Below are 24,126 nucleotides of genomic sequence, written 5' to 3'. Positions count from 1 at the left end.
ATTCATTTAACATAATGGATGCAAGCATATTTCTTGAAGGACTTGTGTGTGTGTAGGAGTCCCCCCCCCATCACATATTTACTAAATATGCATTATTAAATGACTTGTGCTCTAATACGAGACTGAAAAAAAAGTTTCCCCCATGCAATGGGTTAAGGAGAATTATAGGTAAAATGTAAAACATTCTAATTAATCTGAATATATTTTTTTGTATTTAATTTTGACCAAATATTTTTAATACAGAGTATTGCTAAGTATATCTTCTAAATATGCAATTAAAAAAAAAAAGGGTACTTTTGGAGGAATTCATAGTTTGATCTTCCAAATATTTTTCATTTATTCAGGGAGAAAGCATTTGTAATTCTCTTGTCATACTATAGCTGTTTACCATATTTGAATAATTCAATTGTAATTGTCCAGGGAAGTAATCTTGAACAAAAAGTGAAAGAACTGGAGAGAGAGTTAGCCAATAAAGAACAGGAATTTCAAGAACGGGAGAAGGCACTGACACAAAAGCTACATGAGCAAGAGCAAGTGATGGAGCAAAGACTCCAAGAACAAAGGTGGGCAATGGAGCAAAAATTCCAGGAGCAAAAGCGGGAAATAGAAGAAGCATTAGTCAACAAAGAACGTCTTTTTCAGCAGATTTCAGAGGAAGTGAAGTTGTTAAAAGAGCACATGGACAGACTACAGTGAAGTCTGAAACATCCAAGTTCCCATTTTTATTTTATTTTAGACAATGCTGTGATATTTAAATGATTTTAATAAAGACGATTTTTTTAAAAATCATTTTGTATTAAAGAGCATGCAATGATTTTATTCTTTATTTCACTCTAAACGAAAAAATCTATCAACTGTGTTAAATCATTTGGATAAATTCCATATTTAAGAATAAATGCTCCTTTTCACTCTAAGTTGTTATCTGCTAAAAATTTTCTAAAGAAAGTACATAGATTCTAAAATTATGAAGAAAAATTCAGGGATTACTTGAAATCCTTCATCTTTCTTTTCTCAAAGAAAGATGAAGTTAATTCATGCACATCTAGCGTACAACCATCAATATAATTTTGGAATCACTTTAGTATTTCGCAAGAGAAAAATACATGATCGTAGAACATTGTAAGGCAGTGAAGTTGCAACACAACATTATTTTCTAGACTGAGAAAAATCATTGTATTTAAAACAAATTTTTACATAATATAATACACAATTTATTAATAAAAAGTTTTACATATAAATCAAGATAATTGTCCACAATTACTGATTACAACTTTCTGTGATGGTTTTCCAAGCTGAGAACCACATTTCTGAAAAATAAAATGAGATTTGAAGTATGTTTATTTTCAAGAGATAAATTTTTAAATACATGTTTCAGAATATTGTAAATAATATTTCGCACTGTACTGTATTGAAGCTTCTAAGCACCTCTCATACGCAAAGGAATTAAAATATAACTTTTTTAAAAAATTCAAATTGTCACAACTAAGTGATCAAGAATTGCCTCTGAATTGCAGAGGGTTAATTTCATTAAAAGTAAAGATGACTGATAATCAATATATGCTTCATCATATTCCTGGAAAACGATAATATAAATGTTGATATCGCCATTGCTAAATATCATCCATTATAAGCAGAAATATCCCAAATTAATTTTGATCGTAAAGATGGCTATATGTTTTTTACAGATTTATTTTCCTAAATCAACAATCTCTAAAGCACTTAACATTTAAGAAATCTATTCAAAATATTTTTTTTTCCCCACAAGAGTTGTAATTTATTTTAGGCAAACTTTATTTATTTTTTTTTGCCCTCCCCCCCTTATAATACAATTGTTATGTAAAGGGTTTGGGTATGAATTAAGTGAAAACAGTGCATTAAATTTGCAATGTTATTTTAAGAAATGATTTTCATTACATTGTTTTAATGCACAGACTTGACTTATATTTTTGTTTTTTAATTACAAGAATATTTTAATCAAAAGCCTAAGTAATTTGTGACTTTTGTATCTATAAATGGTAAAGAATAATTCATTAAATATAATGTATTTTCTATATGAAGAGAGGATAAACTTTCCTTAAGCACACAATTGATAAAATGGATTCATATTTGAATTGCAAAAAAAAAAAAAAAAAAAAAAAAAAAATTTTTTTCTTTGTGGTTAATCTCTCAACACTTTTCATTGCTTTGTGGCCTTTTTGATACAATTTTGAACACCATTTAATTAGTGTATCTTTTGCATATGAAAAGTATATCAAAATTTTAATTGCATTAAAACCTACAAAATTTCCCTTTTGCATTTTTTTATACAATATTATTTTTTCATTAGTTAAAGTAATGTTAATCTCGAGGTATTCTATATACATGAAATATTACAATTTTGTGAGTACTGAAAGTTGAGCAAAGATATGTTTTATTCAGTGATAATCAATTTAACTTTACATTTTTAAGTAGTTGAAATTGAATTGCATTAGTATCTGTATATTTTTTCTAAAATAACATATTCAATTTAAAAACAAATAGTTTATTTCTTGTAAGTTCTATGAAAAAATTATTAATATGATTACCTCCATTCTCTTAACTACTTCCATCCCACTAACCACCTGACCAAACACTACATGTTTACCATCCAACCTAAAAGAAATTAAAAGAGTTTTGCAGTAGATATTAACATAGATGAATACATATACTTATACAATGATAAAAACCACATAGAACAGCTATTTTGATTTAAAAAATACAAAATTAAAGATAACAGAAGAAAAAGGAATTGTAATTTTATAAAATGCAGAACATAAATAATTAAATTATATGAACATAATTTTCATTTTAATGTAAAAATATAATCCATTTATGTTCCACAATATACAGTATGATTTTTTTAATTGCATTTTAACTTAAACAGTTTTAGATTAGGTATTCACAATACAAAAATTATACTTACCACTCTGTTTTAGCTGTTGTAAGGAAAAACTGAGAGCTGTTGGTATTTGGACCAGAGTTGGCCATGGAAAGCAAACCTAAAAAGATAAGAGTTTAGTTCCTGTAATGATTGCAACAAAACTTTCAGAACCAGAAGAGAAAACTTAAAAAAATGACTACCTGGCCCAACATGTTTTAAAGTGAAGTTTTCATCTTCAAACTTTCTCCCATATATTGAACGTCCTCCAGTTCCATCATTTTTAGTGATGTCGCCACCCTGACACATCTATGAATAGTTGTCAAGAAATTGCTACATTTAATGCATTCAGAATGGAATGGTTTTATTTTAGTAAGTTTCAGGTCTAAAAATAATCAATTTATTTTAATACATACATTTTAACCTTTTCAACTTTTAATTATCAGTGAATTCAACATTATTTATATGAAGCAGTTACTTATATCATTAATATTATCATAACAGTAAAATCATAAAACATAATTATTAACAAAAATTTTTTCATCATAAAATAAAGACAGATTCATTCATCATAGATTAAAGGATACAAATTGTGGTATTATACGATGAAATATACTTCCTCTGTATCCATATCCTTTTTCGTGTGTACACAAACAGCGAAAGTTTTCTAGTAAAAACAAATTTTAGGAAAATATCAATAATATATCAAACATAATCAAAATGCATTTCTTTTTATTAAAATTTATCCAATGGCAAAAAAAAAAAAAAAAAAAAAAAAATTATCTAGAATGTTTTAAAAATTATTTGATTCAACTTAAATAAACTAATTAAATTTTACCAAAAAAGATAATTTTGAGTTTGAAATGTAATATATTTAAAACATATGAGAATAATAAAAATGATTAAAAGTCAAGTAAAAATGGCCATCTACATTTATATATAACCAATTACTTCCTATTTTAATGTTTTGAAAATGCATTCTGCCATTATAGTTTCAATTCTAAAGTTCAAATGAGAAATAAATATAGCTATAAATCTATCGTTGTTTAAAATTCAAATTAATTAAAAAGAAAAATAACTTTAAAAAAATCTAAATTAAGAACCATATTAAAAGGAGAAAGAAAAATCAGAGAATAAACAATACATGTTAAATGATATAATAAAAGTATATTAATTAATAAAAGTTGCAATTAAATTTAAGAGAAAAATTCATGCCAAAGTCTAATCCGTTTAGGTAAACTTTGCCTTTGCTTTTTTTAAAAAAACCCCCTAAATAAGTGTTATAAAATGATAACAGATAATAAGTAAATACTCATACCAGCTGTAAGAGGAACTATGTCTTTTCTAAGCATTATCTGTATCCTCCCAATTTCTTGACCATCAATAGATATGTCAAAGTAAACAATTGGATTGGATTTTTGTCTTTTTCTTTCAGGATCTTCCTCCTGGATTAGAGGAGAAAAAAGGTTTTTAAAAAATCAATGCTAAATGTATAGTAGTAGGAAAAACTAAAGGGACAGCAAAAACACTTTTTTTGTTAATTTTATTAAATTAAGTTCAATGAAAGGTAAGAAGTTAGTAGTTCAAAATTAATTAGTATTAACATTATTAAGAAATGTCTAATGAGTTTCACTTTTGCTAAAGAGAAATATGTAAAATTTTCAACATCATCTTTCAATGCACATAGGAAAAAAAAAGCTTGAAAAGTTCCTTTAAGGATTGTAAAAAAGATTAAATAAATTTTTTTGTATGTGTATGGGGGGATAGATCTTTGTGAAGATACTTGATGGGTTATGATATACATGGGTTACGATACTTGATAGGTTATGATGCAGTGTATGATTGGGAAAATGGATGAAAGGACATAGTGAAACAATTGTGTGAATGGTTTTAACATTTTGGTGCTGTATGTAAACAACCATATTAAAAAAATATGCCCCAACAAGAATTCAGAATAGGTTTTTTTTATTTATAAAAATTGCTAGAAGTAATAAACAAAAATTGGTTCAGATTGCAATTAAGAAATTTAATTAACCTTGCATACTGTGAGGGGCAGCTAGCATAAAATAAATCTGTTTGCAAAGAAACCTTGTGTTAATTAAGACTGTAATCTTGGGATCCAAATTATATGTTGTGGTAAGATGACTGAAATAACATTAACTAGTGTTGAGATCATTTTACTGATGATTCCCGTTTCAGAATGGAACTGATGCATTATATACTCTCCGTATAAATTATAATATTCCTTTCAATCACAATATAAAATTGTGAAATAGGAAATTATTCAATGTAATTTAGATAAGAGCACTAATGAAAAGCACAGATAAAAAAATAATACCTCATCTTCATCATGTTTTCTTTTATTTTCACCATCTTCTGTTTCATCTGCTTGGAGAGTTTCACCAGCATGCTCTTTAAGCCAGTTATCATCAGACCACACTGCACAAAATTAAATAATAATAATAATATGTTAATTTGATTAAATTAACTTTGGGAACAGAAATGCAGAATATAAGCAATTCTGTATTCTATTTTGTAGAAGTGCAGCAAATCAGTTTTAATTTGTATAGAGTATTGTTTTCCATGCGCTGAAAGCTTTTTAAAGCACTGCTGCAAAAGTAAAAATGTTTGTAAACCAGATGTTTAAGAATTATACCATCACAATGCTTGCTGTTACATTTTTAGGTGGCCTATTTACTTATCATTTACATAGATGCATACTAGTGATTTTGAATTGTAATAGATATAACCAAATCGATAATTTGAATTGTAATAGATAATGATAACCAAATCAATGCCTTTCTTATCCCAATTTTCAAATTACACCAACAACAATCCATTTCAATTTAACATGCACCTGGCCTGCTTTCAAAAGGAATCTTTGATAGAATCGAATCTTGAATTCACAACTCTTTAACCCCAAAGCTAAGGTTCTACCATCCTTTCAAAGTGATTACGCTAATTATAATTATTTGTATGAGCAATATTTATGATAAAAAAAATCCATTTTTAATTTTTATTCTGTTTTTATTCGACATCTTAAGCACTTGTAGTCAAAGCATCAAGTAATATTCCGAAGCTTTTGTGTATATCAAATAGGACTATATTTGGGATATATATATTCAAATATAATATTTGGGATATTTTAAGGTTGTAAAAAAAGTACTTAATTTGATATTAAATAAAATACTTGAAAATATACTTTGCCAAATTTCCTTTCAAACAGCTGACAATAATTATAATAATGCTTAGTAACTTTTTTTTTTATTTTTAGAATTATCTCCATAAGATATATGGAAAGCTCTTCAACAAAAATATTCAACAATATTTAACTGAACCAAAACATGAAAAATGATTGCAAAAACAACATCTAATGAAGAATTTCTTCTTATCATTGTAGATTTATAAAGTAAAACTAATCAGTTCAATAAACTGTGAAATTTAACATAAATTCATTATTTATAACAATAAAATAATGAATAATGATGTATAACCTGCTCTGGTAGAACCTTCTTTTATCCTCATAGGTTTTGCTAAATTCACACGTATTGTTCTCCCAAAGAGTTCAGAATCATTCTGAAAGAATAAAATAAATAAATAAAAATACTTTTAGAGAGTCATAGTATCCCAAATAATATACTTAAATGAATTTAGAAAATAGGGTTGAAGTAGAATATAGCTACAAACTTTAATGAAATGCTTGAAATATTACATTAAAACTAAATTTTAATCTTGGTTAATAATATAAATGAAAAATATCTACAAATAATGAAGCAGAATGTTTCTTTTTTGTTGGTGTTTTGCAGCTCAGGCCATTCAAGTTGAACTATCACAATTGGCACAAATTAATTTGGGAAAGTGGAAATGTGCAGGTGAGAATTATTTCTTTTTAGCTTTTAGCACTTACCTGCAAAAATATTATTACACAAAAATAATTTTAAATCAAAAACAATCTAATTAAAAAAATAATCTTTCTACTGAAGCCAATTTAATACTGAAGCTTTTATCTGAACGTGGAAAAAATTTTAAAAATAATCTTGCATAATTTTCAATAACATTTTTCATTGCTGTAAAAAAAAAAAAAAAAAAAATGCTTTACTATACCATTAAATATTTAATTGCAAGATTTTCTTTCATTCATGAAACATGAAGAAGGAATATTCTAATTATTAGTTGTGCAAATTACATGAATAATTAGAAAGTGCAGTTCCAATTACTATAAAAGACAATGTGCAATTAGAAATTTTGGATATTCACATTTTTAATGACACTATGGTGCAATTCCATATGGTGCACTATGGTGGAACTTGACTCCATCGAGAATATTCATTTACATAATAAGCAAAGCAAGTGCATGACTATTAAAATAACATGGCTGCTTATAACAATTTGATGTTTAAAATACTTTGTTGAGGGAATCATAAATTCTAAGTTCAAGGGTATAAACGAAATTAAATACAAACAATATTCCTTGACCAGCTGGTTCCCTAGGAGAATTAGAATTAAATAAAAATAGGTACTTCATTACTTCAAAAAAAAAAAAGTCACTAGTCACTAATCACTTTCATAAAAGCTTACTTCAATAGACATTACTTCAAATGCTTAAAATAAGTAGATCGGAATAGAAGCATGGATAACACAAAAGGCAAATATACAAAAATAATTAACAACTAAAAAAAGCTTAAGTATCATTTTATCCAGAGTCATTAAAACTACAACATTAATGGAGAATTTCATCATATATGAATTAAATTAATAGTCCATAAACATAACAAAGAAATTTTTGCATTGCATTCTTTCTCCCTCATAACTGCTTATATGAATTTTCTTTAAAGAATGTAAAACTTTACTAAAAATGAAAAACTCAGAATATAGCTTGAATACATGAGAATATTGTGAACCAAGATTTGATTCCTTATGAATAAACAGCATCAATATTCTATGTAAGATAAAATAAATTAGTAGAATTAAATTTTAATGATTTGCAATTGGTTTATTGTGTTCGTCATCCTGATTCAAGAAAATACATGATATTTTCGACAAATAACTTTCAAAATGTGCCAACAATTTTTAATTATAACACTAAGAAAAAAATATCTAAAATTATTTGGACCTCTAGTTTCAAATACATAAATTTTAAAAAAATAATAGGGTAAAAATAAATTTGTAACAATTTTTTATAATTAAGAAAGGAGCATACAAAAATGATAATTATACATACCATATTATCTATAGCAGCAGCAGCTTCCTGTAAAAAAATTAAATAAATAAAGTAAATATCTTTACAGACTAATATTAGAGAAATACATATGCAAATTGATATTACAATCATTACCTCTGCTGCTTCGAATTCCACAAATGCAAATCCTCGATGCTTTTCTGTGATATACAGTTAAGATAATAAAAACTCAAACTCAGTAGATTTCTTTAAATTATCAGCTAAATATATATATTCTATTGTACATTTCAGTGTTTGGCTATAGTCAATACAAACTCAACATTTTTAAAATGCTAAATTAAAGAAATATAACCAACATTGCATACCAAAAAAATGTTTTTTCTTTTTTCTAGTTGATATATTCTAGTTTCTACCAGTTTCACTCTTCAAATTTACATCTGGCAATACTAGAGTTTTCAATGTTTCATATTCTCACTTTCAAAAATGGCCATGGGAATGGTTTAGAGAATTAATTTCTCATACTCTAGATTAAAAATATTTTCAGAATGACTGAATCCCATCTATATTTTAATATGAAAGATAAATTAAAAGATTTTTTATACTAATAAAAATTTTTTATGTTTAACAACCCAGAATAACAACACAACTTTCCCATTCAATTTCTTAATTGTTTTCATTATTTAGGAGTGCTCCAATTTTTCAGTCTTCATTAGTCCTTTTAGAAAATTGAATACAATCCGATGCTTCATTTTATTAATCTCTCTCACCTTCGCTTCCTTTTTTTATATATATTTTTTTAAGCATTTTGTTTTTTCTGTTATCCAATGCTACATTTTTACTCTTTCCTCAGTAGTCATGAGTTTTGAAATATAGCATACATACTAAAAATATGCAAGTTACCCAGTTAGAGATTGCCATAGAGAAAATAAACTGGTTTCAATTTTTTTTATTTATTTATTTTTAATGAAGGAAGCCTTATCTCATAATTTTTTTTCAAGCAAGATGAGGTATCAACTGATTGTTAAATCAGAGAATGGCGTTACTCTTTGATGATCATTACATTTATTTTTAGAGAGAATCAAATCATAATTTTTAATTTATTCCCCCCCCCCCCATTAATAACTTTACTATATGATAATCTAATACAAAAAGAATTTGATCATTAGAATTCAGAGAATAAAAAAAGCCGATACTATTATTTGTTCTATCACTGTCTGAAACATGCAATGACACCCCCCCTGTTATTATTATTTTATAATAACAAGGGGGGGGGGTCATCATAATTTTTGTAAGAAAATTACATTTCATACAAGGAAACAAATTAAAATATGTATCATATAATTACACTATTTTAAAATATTGTATTCATTTAAGATTTACATGATAAAATTTTATATCAATATAAAGAAACTCAGTAAATCTTAATAGTAGGAAAAATAATTAAAATATTTCTGTATAGTTTAAATATTTCTAAGGCAACAAATTTTCAAGAAAATTTTGATAGCAAATTTACTTAATTACAAATAAATAAACTCTTGCTGATTTTCTTTCTTTATCCATTTAACTTCTATTTTCCAATTAATATGATTATAGAATAAGGGGTGAGTGATAAAAACAAGACAAAATATATGCAGAGAAAAAAAAATCTGGTATAATTTGCAATAACTTAAAATAAAGGCTATTTTCATTCAAGAAATGGTGAACAGAAGAAAAATTTATTTTCCTACTAAATTTCATTTTTAGAATGTTCAGCACAAAGACTTTAGAAAAAGCAATGAGCACTTATAAAAAAAAAATAATAATGACAAAATCCCAAAGATGGACAAATTCTAAGGATTACAGCGGCTGTTATTAAAATGATGCCGAAAATAATGCAAAGCTAGAATTACTCGCATTTAGCTGATCGAAACTCAAAGTGAAAGTGTGTATGGTTGTTCTTAGTGTGGCTGTTTTTTACATGATTTTGGGTTTTATTGTGGTCACCGTGGAAATCAAATTATACACATTTTTTTACAGCAAATTTTAGCAAAGTAAATATATTAATGATTGCATTGAGAAAAAGATTGAATTTTCAAATTTTGAATTATTTTTGTAATAATAGATTTTAGGCTGAGTTTTATTATCAGAATCTAGTTATGAATTTTGATTATATAAGCAAAGCCAATTGAAATCCATACATCAGAGTATTGCATTATGTTTAAATGTTTTATACTTAATCATAACGATTAAGGTATTAACATATTAGATTTCTTTTAACATTTTTTTTTATATACGTTAGTAGTTATGATAAGAATTATATAACAGTTGATCCAGATCCAATTTTATATAAAAATGAACCAAATCAAGTTCAATACAGCACTAACTAATTGTATAATTCTGTTAACATGCTCCTAGGCAACAATTGTCAACACTGAATGAACAGCTATAAAACTCATGTTTGACAACTGAGATCTTGATTAAGAATGGTAATATTTATTTATTTAAGTACAGTAAAATTACAGATATTACATTCACATTTCAGAAGTGGGCATTACTTACATTTCTAGAAATAAAAAGGTAAGAAATAATGCCCACAAGATCATTTATTTGAAAATGTAGAAGTAGATTTGCAATTTTCAAGAGAAGATTTTTCTCAAGATTTATAACTCCAGTTCGAAATAAAAGTGAATCTGGCTTAGGAAAAAAGAGAAAAGGAAGAAGAGACAGTATAAATCAGCAATCATGGATGGATTAAAAATATAAATTATAGATTAAATTATTAAGCTGAAATTTAATTTAAAATACCAATAATGCTAATATTAAAATTAAAAAAAAAAGCTGACAATAATAAATAAATTAGGCTAGATAAACCAACTGTTTTACAGTATTGTTTATCTAGTCAATTATCTTGATTGCTAACTTGCCATCCTTGGCAAGGTGAAGGGACATCTTAAGCTAGATTTCAACTAATCATTAAATTCAGTTTTAAGAAGTTAATTATATATACATATAGTTTCAGATTAGAATAAAAACTAATAATCAGAAAAAGGATACGTGTTTCATAATCTAATGGAATCTGAATATCAATTATTTCACCAAAAGGAATGAAAGCAGCATGAATAATATCTTTGTTCACTTCCTCTGCTAAACCACCTAAAGAGGGGGGGGGAGAGAAGGAAAAAAATGTATTTGGGAAGAATAAACAAATTATTAAAAGCACAAAATACAAATTAATTTATTAAAAACACAATATTTATTGAATAAAATTGAATTTAAACTTCAGTTTAGTCTGACAGTTTAGATTAGAGAAATTTGTAACAAACTGCATACACCATACAGAAATCAGCTTGTCTCAAGGCCACTTTATTTTGAAAGCAAATGTATAAATATAGAACTCTTGAATTCTGCTTTATATATACACATTCTCTGACAATAATAAAATTCAGTTATCTGTATGTTATTTACGTTCAGATTGTTGGACAGCAAACTAAACTTGGGACACTAGAAATAAAAGAAATGTCACATAATAAATCAAGACTTACAGGAATTCTTTTAACAAATAATCTTCTTTCATAAATTTATTTTTAAATATTTTTCATTTCAATAATACTTATTAAATATAGACTTGACTTATATAAATAACTGAACTTTTATCTTAAATAACACAGTTTATTTTGAGAGGTGAATTATTTTTGCTTAGGAAGGATGGAATGAATGTAAGCAGATTCAATGAAAAATTTTATAAATCTAGTTAGAATACATATAAAATTTAAATCTTAGCTAATTTCTTACTTTTTATCTTAAATTAACCCAAGTCATTTTATTATTTTTCGATCGATTTTATTATTTTTCTTTTTTTTATCCAAATCCCAATTTTTTATTTAATAATATCTAACATGTGTTTTAGCTTCTCATATTCCAAATAAATAAAAAATAAAGATAAAAACCCTTAAAGCATACCTATGTCATAATTTCAAAGATACCTCAGAATCCTTTTCCTAAATTTATATGTGTCAAAGAAATCCCTAAAAGAATGTCTTAGTAAAAACATGGAGGGAAAAACTTCCCACACTTTATGCTTGTGTCACGATGTAAATATACATATTACATCTTTTGTCCTCATGAACAAATTTTGCACTCCCATAGAAAAATAAATAAGTTTATTCCAAAAGCCAATTATTTTCAGCCATGGACCTGCAACACACCTAAATTATTTGTTTCAAATGAATTATTAAATAACTATAGTATAATTAATTATATATTTATAATATATTAATCATTTGTTCATCATTATCATGCTTGTTCATGCCATATCCTTTAAAATACAGATTATTCACAAAAGAAGCAGTAGATTTAAAATATTTATTTCTAATGAAAAACAATAAATAAAGACATATACGACAAATTATTGAATAAAAGGAAGCTCAGAGCTTCATACTTTACATTAGAATAATCTCAAAAAAGACTATTTGTTTATCAAAAAATGTCAAGGCCTAAAGGAAAGTTATTTTACATGCTGCAGCATGCAAAGTGTGAATCTTTGTTGCATTGTTTATTATTGTTTTGTCATAATTTAAATAAAGAATCACTTTATTGTAAACAGATTTACAGATAGAACAAGAAATTCATAGAAAATAGTTGAATATGCAAAGGGAAAAGCATTGGTCATCCTTGCATGTCAAATGAAAATGTTGAATCTATCCAAACTGCTTTCTTTGACCTTAATCTTAAGAAATTCACAAGTAAAGGAAGAAACAGGTTAGGACTTTATAACAAAAACATGAAGTAAGATTAAAATTTATGACTGATGCTCTACAAGACAGGGAAGGCTAATTTTTAGAACAGGGATTCAATAAGCAAGAACCATTTACTTCACATGCGGCAAGAAATGAACTTCCAGTTCAACATTTATCACATAACAAATACAGCTAATCTTGAATGCATAATATAAATTTTCCTTTATCCAGTAATGTATTCTATGTGCCTTTAATTATTCATAATAAATACATATTTTAAATCTGCACTTTTCTTTTGGACAACCTGTAATAATCTTTAGCTCTATATTTGTGTAGGATTTATCATTTCCCTATAATAAGCATGTGATTTTTATCTGATTTTGATTCTTCGGTGTTTTTTTCACACTAAGTTGGTGACTTAGCAATATTTTTCGGGATTTTGTAACCGAGTTCACTTTGCAAAATTTCTATTCCTTTATTTTTTTCTAATTCAGGAGTTTTCTGAGAGTATAAATGGGCCACAGTGGTCTGGTGGTAAGGTCTTGGCTTCGAAACCGGAGGGTTTCAGGTTCGAGACTCGATTCCACTGAAGAATCGTTGTATAAGCAGGTCTGGTGCACGTTAAATCCATCGGGACCAAATGTCCTTTAGCTGGTGTGGTGTGAAAGTTTGAAGAGGAGGTAACAGCTGAGGTGTCGTCTTCGCAATCTGATGGTGGATCAAAATTAAGAGGTCCGTCCCCAAATAGCCCTAATATTGCTTTAAAAGTGGGATGCTAATGTAACTAAACTAAACCAAACTGAGAGTATAAAAGCTTGCTGAAATCACAAATCAAAGAACTACTATTGTGTCTTTAATGAGTCAGTATTGCATGCAATCATTGGTGCTTTAGACTGCCTTAAAACTATTAAAAATTGGTTGCAAATCTGAGCTGATTTACTGTATAGCGTCCATGCTCTGTGAATAATCTGTAATTAATTGAAAACTGGAATCTTTTTGTTTGATAAATATGCACTATGTATATATAAATAACTATCTCAAATAAATTTCTGTTAGTAATGTCTTAATTAAAATCTATTCAATCTGCAAATCTGTACATATTGTAATTTTAGCAATTAAATGCTTTTATTTGTTAATAAGGAAATTTTAACCAAAAATTCTGTTTAATTCTTTATGAATATGAGTCATTATTTCCCCATGATATACCAACTAAAACAAATAAAAATATATATCTCAATTAATATTAAAGAGAAAGGATATGCATACATTGGTACATTACAGGATAGCCCATTTGGCCTACAGCTATCAAATTTGGCAATTGGGTGAGTGAAAATGTACATATTAAAGGCCTTTTTAAAAATGTCATATAATTAAAAATTAAGCAACATTTTAATATTCTTCTACATCTATATATAATTGCACAAAACCAATTCTTAAAAATTTTAAAAGTTTTGTTTTCTAATTATATTAATTGTTTACAATTTTTCATGCATTTTATCATTTTTTTCAAAAATAATTTTTTAGTATGATTTTTAAAATGTTTCTCATTTTATTATTACAAAGAAAATTATATTATTCTTTTTGTTGATCAAATATTTAATCACATAAGTTTTTCTATTGTAGAAAACTAAGAAAAAAATATTCTGCTAATTATCTGAACTGTTTATTTAAAGAATCAGATTGTGAAATTGTATAAAGGCAAAAAGCATTGTGTGATTTGAAATAGATTACCTAGACACTTAAGTTTTTAAAGATACTATGAAGGGTTGAGATTCAACTTCATTAGAAAGGTTATTATGCACAATATACAAAACAGTACTGAAACTTAAAATATCAGGGCTTACCAACTACTTTGTTAAGAGTACTCTTATAAGAGATTTGGGGGTTCTTATCTTATTGTGGATGGTCGCAAAGAGTTATCTCCAAGTAATAAACCAAGCGAGCAATAGCTCACCAACGTCGGTTATCCATTCGTGTCTTCCTTGTGAGTATTATGATCTGTTAGGTGTGAAGCAGTGCTTTTACATCCGCTTTGGCAAATAGATCCTAATTATTTGCCCTCGCTGTAATCCAGTTTTGTGCTTCCGTTTCGGCATAAGGTTCCATTTATAGGGATAATTAATAACTAGTATGTTTTTGACTGTAGCAAACATATATGAAAACTCTCTAGTAGTTACTAAAATTTAATACAAACATAATTTCAATTGGAAATTTTGTCATAACTAAAATCCTTTATCAAGCATTTCCTCATTAATACTGAATATCAAGTATTCAAATTACTGTTAACTGTATATGTAAAATTGAATTTTATAGAATTCAAACGAAATCACATTGACAACTTAAAACAAAAATCTGTATTTTGTACTCTGTATAAAAACACAACTAACAATTCAAATAATATTCAATTATTTTTCTTGCACTGTCAACATACATGTGTTACATCAAGGTAATATATTTTCTGAAGTAGTTTGGTTTAGTTTAGTTATATTAACATCCCATTTAAAGCAACACTAGGGCTATTTTGGGACGGACCTCGTAATTTTGAACCTCGGTCAGATGACGAGGGCGACACCTGAGCTGGCACCCCCCTCTCCACACCACGGCACACCAGCGGGAGGACGTCCGGTCACGAGAAATTTAACGTGCAACGGACCCCCTTACACGACAGTTCTTTCGTGGAATTGAGACACGAACCTGAAACCCTCCGGTTCCGAAGCCGAGATCTTATCATCAGGCCACTGCGGCCCCTATTTTCTGAGGTAAAAAAATGAAAACAAAAAAAACCTTATGATTGACACATGTATTATTTTTCTGAATTTCTTGCAAATCGATTAAGATACACGAATTATATAAAAATTATGAGAAAATGTTATTTAATTGATGAAGAAACAATCTTTTTTTTATTTAGGTGACTGAAAGTAGCTATGACTGAATTAAAGTTATATGTCTCTTTATGTACATTTTGAAGGCCAATTTACAATCTTGGGCAGTGACAGTTTCTGATTTGGGAGATACCTAGGGCTGCTGGCTGAGGAAGGCAATAGACAAGGGTTTGACAGTTTTCAAACCCGGTTTTAAAAAAAACGGTTTTTTGAAGTAAATTTGTCACATTCGAAAACCGGTATTTAAATTAAGAAAACCGGTTTTAAAAATTCATATTATTTATGTAAAAATTAATTCTGAATTTATTTGATTTGCTATTCATTCTATGCAATGGGCAGCAAACATATTTTTTCAATGTTGCAAGTTGCGTTGGCCAGTGCTTGTGCACTGCACAGTTGTGCCTCGAATTCGTCAATTCATGTTTTTCATGAACATCCCTTTTCACTTTTTTTTTCTAGGTGAAACAAAAGTTTGATAAAGTTCATCTCTTGCTTCTCATTGGATGTTTTGTCTATCGGTATGAAGTCGGTGCTAATAGAAACGTCGGCAATTTGACTGGCTCGTTTCGAAGAACATGTGAAAGGAATAAATAATTCCCAGTTTTCTGCTTCTTGATCACAGTATTTAATGATATCATATAAAATTTCTTCGTACCACTCTTGAAAGCTTTTTAACATCACTTGAACTAGCCATATCAATACGAAATATTCAGTTAAAATAAAATGCTGTCAGAAATGACATAACACTCATATACACGTGAAAAAAAAAATAGAATTAAAAAAGTATCTAATGCGAGAAATCCAAGATCAAATGTCTCATCATTCTGCGTCTCATCCCTAAATGAAATGGAATTGTCGATATGTGTTCTCAGAATCCGATCCGTCTCGAGTCACGACAGGTTTGCTTAATATTGTGAATGTGAAAACTGGGAACAAAAATATAAAGTTGTTATATTTGGTAAAAATAACGTAAATATTAAGTATGCTTAGTTTTTATGTTTATATTTTCTATTTTAAAATTTAAATTTTATTATATAAATTTCTTCTATCAAAAATTAGTGTGAAATAAGAAGTTCTGGCTTCTGTTTAATGGAATTTTAAATTAAACACAGGGTGTTAAAATATTCCATATTTTCTTTCGCAATGTTTTAACATAAATTATGTCTTTAGCAAGCATCGGAATTAGATTAAGAAATGTTTTTTTTAATTTCTAGAAAATGTGTAGATTAGATTATTTTAAATTGTATTAATATTAATAGTTGAAATAATAAAATTGTAAAGTAAACGTCAAAAATATTTATTCAATAACTTTAATTTCATTTTTAGATAAAAATATGTAAGTTGGAAGTTTGGGATAGTTTCAAAAAGTTCGGGATAGACAAGGCAATCTGAAATCATTGTAATAAAATGTTGAGCTGCAAAGGATCAACTACGAGCAATCTACATAATCATTTGAAATCAGTTCATAAAATAATTGTCGGAAATAATATAATTGTTTAGTTTCTTGAAGACCCTGAAGAAAAACTTACAAATCCAAAGACACTGAAAGCTGAATTTTCATTTTTTGAACAAACGAATAAAAGAACAAAAAACTTAGATTTGTAATTTGATGCCAAACTCAGTAACTAGTGAACGAGTATTTTCAATTTCAGGAAATATTGTGTCCAAAATAAGAACGAGACTTAGCCACCGTTCAGTGGATATTTCATGTTTTTAAAAATCCTATTTTCTTAGAAGAAATTAAAATTAGTGAAAATAATATAAATATTATTTGAAATTTTTGATTGAGTTTTCGTTATTTTATGTAGGTAATATGTATATGTAATCTTTAATTTTGTTTTTTATATTTTGGCTTCGATATTGATTTCGTTTTTTGTTATTTTATATAAATTAAAATAAAATAAAAAATAGAATAGGGAAAAATATTTTATTTTTCCCTATTCAATTTTTTTTGACAAAAATTCGAAAACCGGCTAAAACTGTTTTTTTTTGGAAATGACGAATTCGAAAACCGGTTTTTCAAAAAGTCGGTTTTTGTATAAACCCTACAATAGACAGATCAATTAAAAAAAATTAATAACTTAGTCGATAAGTAAATAAAGTCAGGTATAATTAGTCAGGTTCTATGCTTTATTACTCTCATGTAGCATTTACAAATTAAAAGCTTCTGCTTAAATAATATTCCATATAAACATGATGCCGCGCAATCATTAATCATAGTAATTCAAAACAATTAAAATTTCATAAAATCATGAAACAAAATGTTGAAATTAAATTGGTCAGTTTATTAAAAGAGAGACGGGAGGGGGGGGGGGCTCATAATGTGAGCTACCGCAAAATGTTTACTTACGCTACTGATGTTGGAATTTGTGCTAAAGAAAGGAACAAACAACAAACTACAGTATTTTCTTTTCTTACCGACATAAACAGTACGCTTTGTACTTGAAGACATTCTTGTAATCTGGGAGATATCACCAATATTTTCTATGAATTAAAACGAAAATTCCCACTTATAAGTGCAAGAGATTTATAGTTAAAAAATATCATTCCAAACAATACATAAATGAACTATGTTTATGTTTTGAAAAACCGCATGTGTTATAGTTGCCAAAAATAAAGTTAAAAAGTATAACAATTGACCTAAATAAAAAAATTAAAAAAATGTCTAAAATCGTTTGTAATATACTTTGGTGGAATTCTATTTTTGACTGATTCTGAGAGCATTCGAACTTATTAATTTATTATTTTCCGGATATTATCTTTCGTTATCCTTCTTGTTAGCGGGATTCACAATGTTCAATGATCGAACAATTTACTGCAGAAAATTATTATACGCCGGTGCCTTCCATATGCTGAAAAAGTAATGTCACTTCTAAATATCAAAAACACAAAATGAATGGTTCTTTTTTTTATTTCTAAATTGTTTTTGAATATTATATGTTATTAGCAGTAAAACCAGTCAGCTGATAAGTGAGATTGAAGTTACGTAATTCAACGCCTTTTTTTTTAATGTTTGATTTTACTAAATATTTCATCCAAAGAAAGGCTAATTACTTAAAAAAATTACAGTTATTTATTATAATTATTGGGTAATAAAATTTAATGATTATTGTAATCTTCGGATCTAAGAATCCATTACTTGGCGCGATTTTTAAAATCGCCTTGCGAGACAAGACGCGTTTCTTGTCTCTTAAAATTACAACCACTTCAAAGGTGGGGAGTGAATCAAATTTTAATGTTTATGGAATTGGCCCACTATATCATGTTGTATTAGAGGGGAAGGAAGAAGTAATTAAAATTTCAATTCTATATAAAGGACTTGTTGATCGTGTGAATGGATGTTTATTCTCATCATTGCATATTGCTGCATTTGACATATCGGGTATATTAAGAATACTAATTTTGTCTGATACACTTACCAATGCATGAAAGATTTGGTAAGACATCTTTACATCCGGCAGTAGATTCTAACAATTTCAAAGCAGTAGGGGCTTCTATTTAAGTGCAGCTGTTAAGATTAGAAATACTTCGTAGAAACTCCTTTTCATATTGCTATATTATAGAATAATCAATAATGCTGTCATTCAAGACACAAAAAATTTTGATTTATAGTATGCGTATTATACTGTAAATCAAAAGTAATTGAAAGATTATTCGCTAAATTTCAATTTCAGGTATGATCATTCACATTCATGTATTGCATTCAAAATATTTTCAGGCGATTTTCATTGAAACTTGAAAAAAATTAAATTTTAGTTCTAAGAGAAATGTTGCTGGGAAGATGATTTTCAAAATATGTGAATCTATCTGATCTTTGTAAAACTGCCAAGAAATTTATTCCAATATGACATATATTTTGGGGTAAATAGCAAGATGCGTAAAAATCACTTTTACAACAAAAATGTGATTTATCTTTCATTACTAGTTTGTTTGAAAAATTGCTTTAAAAGGAGTTTTAAACATGAGTAGTAAAATTATTCATTTTATAAATTTTTGACTAAAATAACACACACACACACACACACACAAACTTGCTCCATGTAAACTTGTTGAAAGCACGAATGGATTTCTCATTTACAGTGATGTTATAGTTTCTCAAACTTAAAAAATATTCTTGAAGCAAGAATTACTAAAACATGTTTTATTATCCAAAAATAAGTAGCTGGAAACAAAAAAACTTTGTTGATCTTTGTCCTATTTCTCTGCTGTCTGGTATATTCATAACATAAATATTTTGAATTTGTCATTGACAATTTTTAATAAAAATATATATATATATTTTTAATTCCAAAAGTAATTTTTAAAAGGAAGCTTCTGTGAAAATATTCACCAACATTAATGGAAAAAAATTTGTAAAATATGCTCTTGTAATTTATTAAATGCAATCTGTTATCAAAAGTATTAAAGTTTCTAAATTTAAAATTATTGTTATCCATATAGGCAATAATTTATGGTGATGTTTTTTATGCTTATAATTGATATATTATTTTGAATCCCAATTTGCTCGATATGCGTTTCGCTAAACTTATTGTCCATTATGGTCTTTTGGGTCTAGAAATTCTATTAAAAAAACTGAATAAATTTAAGCACATATACTGAAAATGAATTGGTTTCCTAAATAAAATATAGAAGGAGGTTGAGATTTTAATGAAAAAATCCAGCCTAGGTGACTAGCTTTGTTCTGAACCTTCAAAGAAAATAACACCCAACAAAATATTATTTAAAAATAGCAGATTTTGAATGCTGATTGTGTGAAAATCTTCCTCTGTACTTCCAGTGCAAATGAAAAATATTTAACAAGGATAAGAATCATGAAAGGATGTTGAAAAAATATTCAACTTTCTTCAAAGGTGGGAGGGGACGTGTTGTTTAAGTCCTTTGTAAGAAAATTAAAAACATTAAAAAATTTCGATGTAAAATATTTTGCTATCAAGGTATAGAACTTCTACCATACATTTTTTAAAGGGTGAAATATATATATATATATATATATATATATATATATATATATATATATATATTTAGTATAAGCCTTCAAATAGTGAATGACTACTGACATGACTATTTTGCAGGGCATTAATTGCTTCACCACCCATTTCTCATATAACTCTAAACCATAGATGTTAAAATTTACCCAAAATGTGCATTTTTAAAAATTTAGCAAAGCATAAGTTTTTATAGTAAAGAAATAAAGACAAAATTCATGAAGAATCAACCTGGAAGTGAAACATTTATCTGATGTTAGAACATAAAAATCACAGTAATTAATTTAGGTGGTATTTAAAAAGGTTCTTATTCAATGCTTATTTAAAATTATCTTACAGATAAGCTTTAAGTTTTCTAACATATTTAGAAATAAGATAGAAGCATCCTTCTTCCTTTTTATTAATACATCATTTAGCTTTCACTCTTATGTGGCTTTGCTTAAGTTTCAGAAATAAATATCGTACTCTGATCATTCTACATGCATTAAGCATTCATAGAATTACAGAAGGCTTTAAAAAAAAAAATATTATTATTTAAATTGTTTAAAAGTAAGATGATAAAAAAAAGATTTAATAAGTATTTGCAAATTAGATAGCCAAAATTGCTGAATTAAAAAATTAATAAATATTATTATTTTTTTAAAAAGAGGATATAATTGATATAATAATTGTTGATATAATTGCAAAATAATTTGTTGAATTATTGCTGAAATGGAAAAACCATTACTAAATGCATTATTGCTATTGGCAAGTTATACCCCTTTTTCTTTGTTTTCTACCTACAGTCACTTATAGTCAATGTGTGATATACAAAATGCATTTAATGTATTTTGATTTTTTTAAATATCTTCAGCAGAATTTGTAATTTATAACAATGGAGCTATTTTTTTATTTTATAGAAATGCCAATTAAACAACTAAACCAAATAATCGATAATTTAAAATTGGATTGCTTAAATACGTAAATCCTCAATGTCCATTAAAATTATACTGATTATTATTTTTATAAAAAGCCTTAAAATATCTGCACTAAACTGAAATCTTTACAGATAAACATATAAAAATAGATATTAAAAACAAAACACACACACTGAAAGTAAACGCATATGCACATCAGGTTTGCTAATTTTCTAAATGTTTGGTACTATATATTATTTAATTGAAAGACAAAATATTGAGCATCTTGACTTTTTCTTTATAGAATTCCCATAAGATATACAGATAGAAAGTATACATTATTTCTAAAAGAGTATTAAAAAGTGTGCAATCCAAAAACATTAATTTTTAGTCTGTGTTAAAAAGATCGAAGACTTAGGTTATTTTGAACATCTGTCAAAGATCTGCAGGTTTCCAATGGTAAAAAAAAATCTATTGTAATAAGCATGAGAATTTTAAATATGTGGTATCTCATTAATAATATATTAAAGTTTTATTTCTTCTAAATATATAATTTTGTGTCACCGATCTGCAGTGGATTGTTGGTTAAATTACAAGGTTCTCAAATTCCATGTAAAGCCATTTTATGGAAAGAAAGTGGTATTGCAAATATAGTTATTTAATAAATTCAAATGATTTTGTGAATAAGGCCATACACAAAGCTGTTTATTTATTTTGTATACTATGTTAAAGTCTCGAATTTATATTATTATTATGTAATTATTTATTTATTTTGTATTCTACATTAGAAGACAAGTACAGAGACCCATTAATATGTTATATCCAAAATATGTTATGTTAGATCCAAAATCCCTATTAATATGCTATATCAATACAAATAAAAGTAAACAAATTTAAAAAATGAGTTAACACTTGTTTTTCAATATATCTGTATTAGGAAGTCAACAGCCACACACAGCACCTTTGGATAGATTGATGCTGGAATTTACACTTAAGTATTGATTTAAAAAACTGATTATTCAAATGAACAATTCATTACTATGAACACATGAAGCAATAAAAAAGATATAACAAATTATTTTATTTGTTGGCTTTTCAAAATATTGTACAAAATATATTTACTATAGTTATATTACATTGGTTTGATAATACTGTCATAAAAATATACATGTACACTTAACAAATTTCATTTGCATTAATCTAAAACAGTAGGTGCTTCAATATTACATTAAAAATTACATTTTAGAGTGAAGAGGATAAAAGTTGCATGAAAATTATTTTAAAAGTGTACTTTTCTGAAAGGTCAAAGTGCATTTAGTTCACATGGTAAGCAACAAGCAAAATGTATTTATAATGCAAAAATTAAGTTGATTGTTACAGATAGAAATTCATTAGTAAATATACAATTGTCAATAAAAGTAGCCATATTGCATGTGAATATTTTTTTTAAATCTATATTTATAGAAATTGGAGAGATTTAATTTTTAATAACAAAGAAGAAGAAAGGAGGTAAAACTAATAAAAGTTTTAATCAGGAAAAATAAATATTCATAGTAAGTTTTGATTAATTTTTAATATTTGATCTTAACTTTAAATATCTGAGGTCAATGTAGAAATATCAGCTACAAAACTTTCATTTTGTTTCCATCAAATGTACTAGTATTCATTTTGTTTCCATCAGCTGTACTAGTATTTCAACTGAATAAGCATTTCCTTTTTAATATTAAAAAAATTAATTAGAGGGAGTGACAGACATACTTAATGTCAATACATAAACATAAAACACATATAAAAAAGAAACACTGGTTCACATAAAAAAAATAAAAATAAATAATCATTACAATTTAGTGTTTACTAATAACAATTTGAATTTAATTAATAAAAAAAACTGTGTGCATATAAATTCATGCATAAATCAGTAATAGTACAATGCAATACAGAGTAAAACTGTTGCATGTTTGTTTTTTTAATGCCTTTGAAATCAGTAAAAATAAGAAAATCCTATTCAGAAAAGAAAATATTTGTAAAAGCATTCAGAAATGAATAATTTTTTTCTTTACAATAAAAATGAAGAGTATTTACTAAAATTGTATTTTAACAAAACAAAAAGTATATTGATAGAATTGATTTGAAAAATTATGTTACTTAAATTACACATAATACAAAAATGCAATATATATTCAATAATAAATACTGCTTATATATTCTATACGTATATAATATACATATATAAAAAAAAGATGAAATATAATGGAATACTTTAGTAATACATTATGTATGAATGATGATATCAAAGGATCAGCAAAAAAGTGGGGAGAATATTGAATTAACAAGGAGTATGCACAACAACAATAATAACAAACTACAATCTTGTATATTTCAAATCTTGTATATTTCTAGGTTAATTTTTTTCAAAAAATAATAACTAATGCTGTTTTATATCATACTGTTTATAATGCTGTTTTAAATCATACTGTTTATAATGCTGTTTTATATCATCAATAATAATAGTACAACAGAAAAACATTACTGAAGGAATTCTGACATACAGTTATTATCATCTTAAAATGCAT

At 26.7% G+C, this 24,126-nt stretch overlaps 2 protein-coding genes across 2 annotated transcripts in view; one reads left to right on the top strand and one right to left on the bottom strand.

The window, feature by feature from the left end:
* LOC129964098 (eukaryotic translation initiation factor 2-alpha kinase-like) overlaps positions 1-804 on the top strand; it is a 30,045-nt gene extending 29,241 nt beyond the window's left edge. Inside the window, exon 17 of the mRNA XM_056078780.1 lies at positions 421-804. Within this exon, the coding sequence (XP_055934755.1) occupies positions 421-696 (276 nt within the window). The 3' untranslated portion in view covers positions 697-804. The remainder of the gene's footprint in view (positions 1-420) is intronic.
* A 383-nt stretch (positions 805-1,187) lies between these two features.
* LOC129963138 (peptidyl-prolyl cis-trans isomerase E-like) lies at positions 1,188-18,256 on the bottom strand. Its single transcript, XM_056077236.1, has 12 exons — positions 18,091-18,256; positions 11,109-11,207; positions 8,232-8,275; positions 8,118-8,144; positions 6,391-6,472; positions 5,235-5,335; positions 4,215-4,341; positions 3,484-3,563; positions 3,100-3,205; positions 2,942-3,017; positions 2,565-2,631; positions 1,188-1,307 (listed from the first exon to the last, which is right to left on the bottom strand). The coding sequence occupies exons 1-12, from the start codon at positions 18,122-18,124 to the stop codon at positions 1,239-1,241; spliced, it is 912 nt and encodes a 303-aa protein (XP_055933211.1). The 5' UTR covers positions 18,125-18,256; the 3' UTR covers positions 1,188-1,238.
* Positions 18,257-24,126: the final 5,870 nt, after the last annotated feature.

Source organism: Argiope bruennichi, chromosome 3 (genome assembly GCF_947563725.1).
Source record: "Argiope bruennichi chromosome 3, qqArgBrue1.1, whole genome shotgun sequence".
NCBI classification, from domain to species: domain Eukaryota; kingdom Metazoa; phylum Arthropoda; class Arachnida; order Araneae; family Araneidae; genus Argiope; species Argiope bruennichi.
Note: the sequence above shows the minus strand (reverse complement) of the source record. Positions and strands in the feature narration are given on the sequence as shown.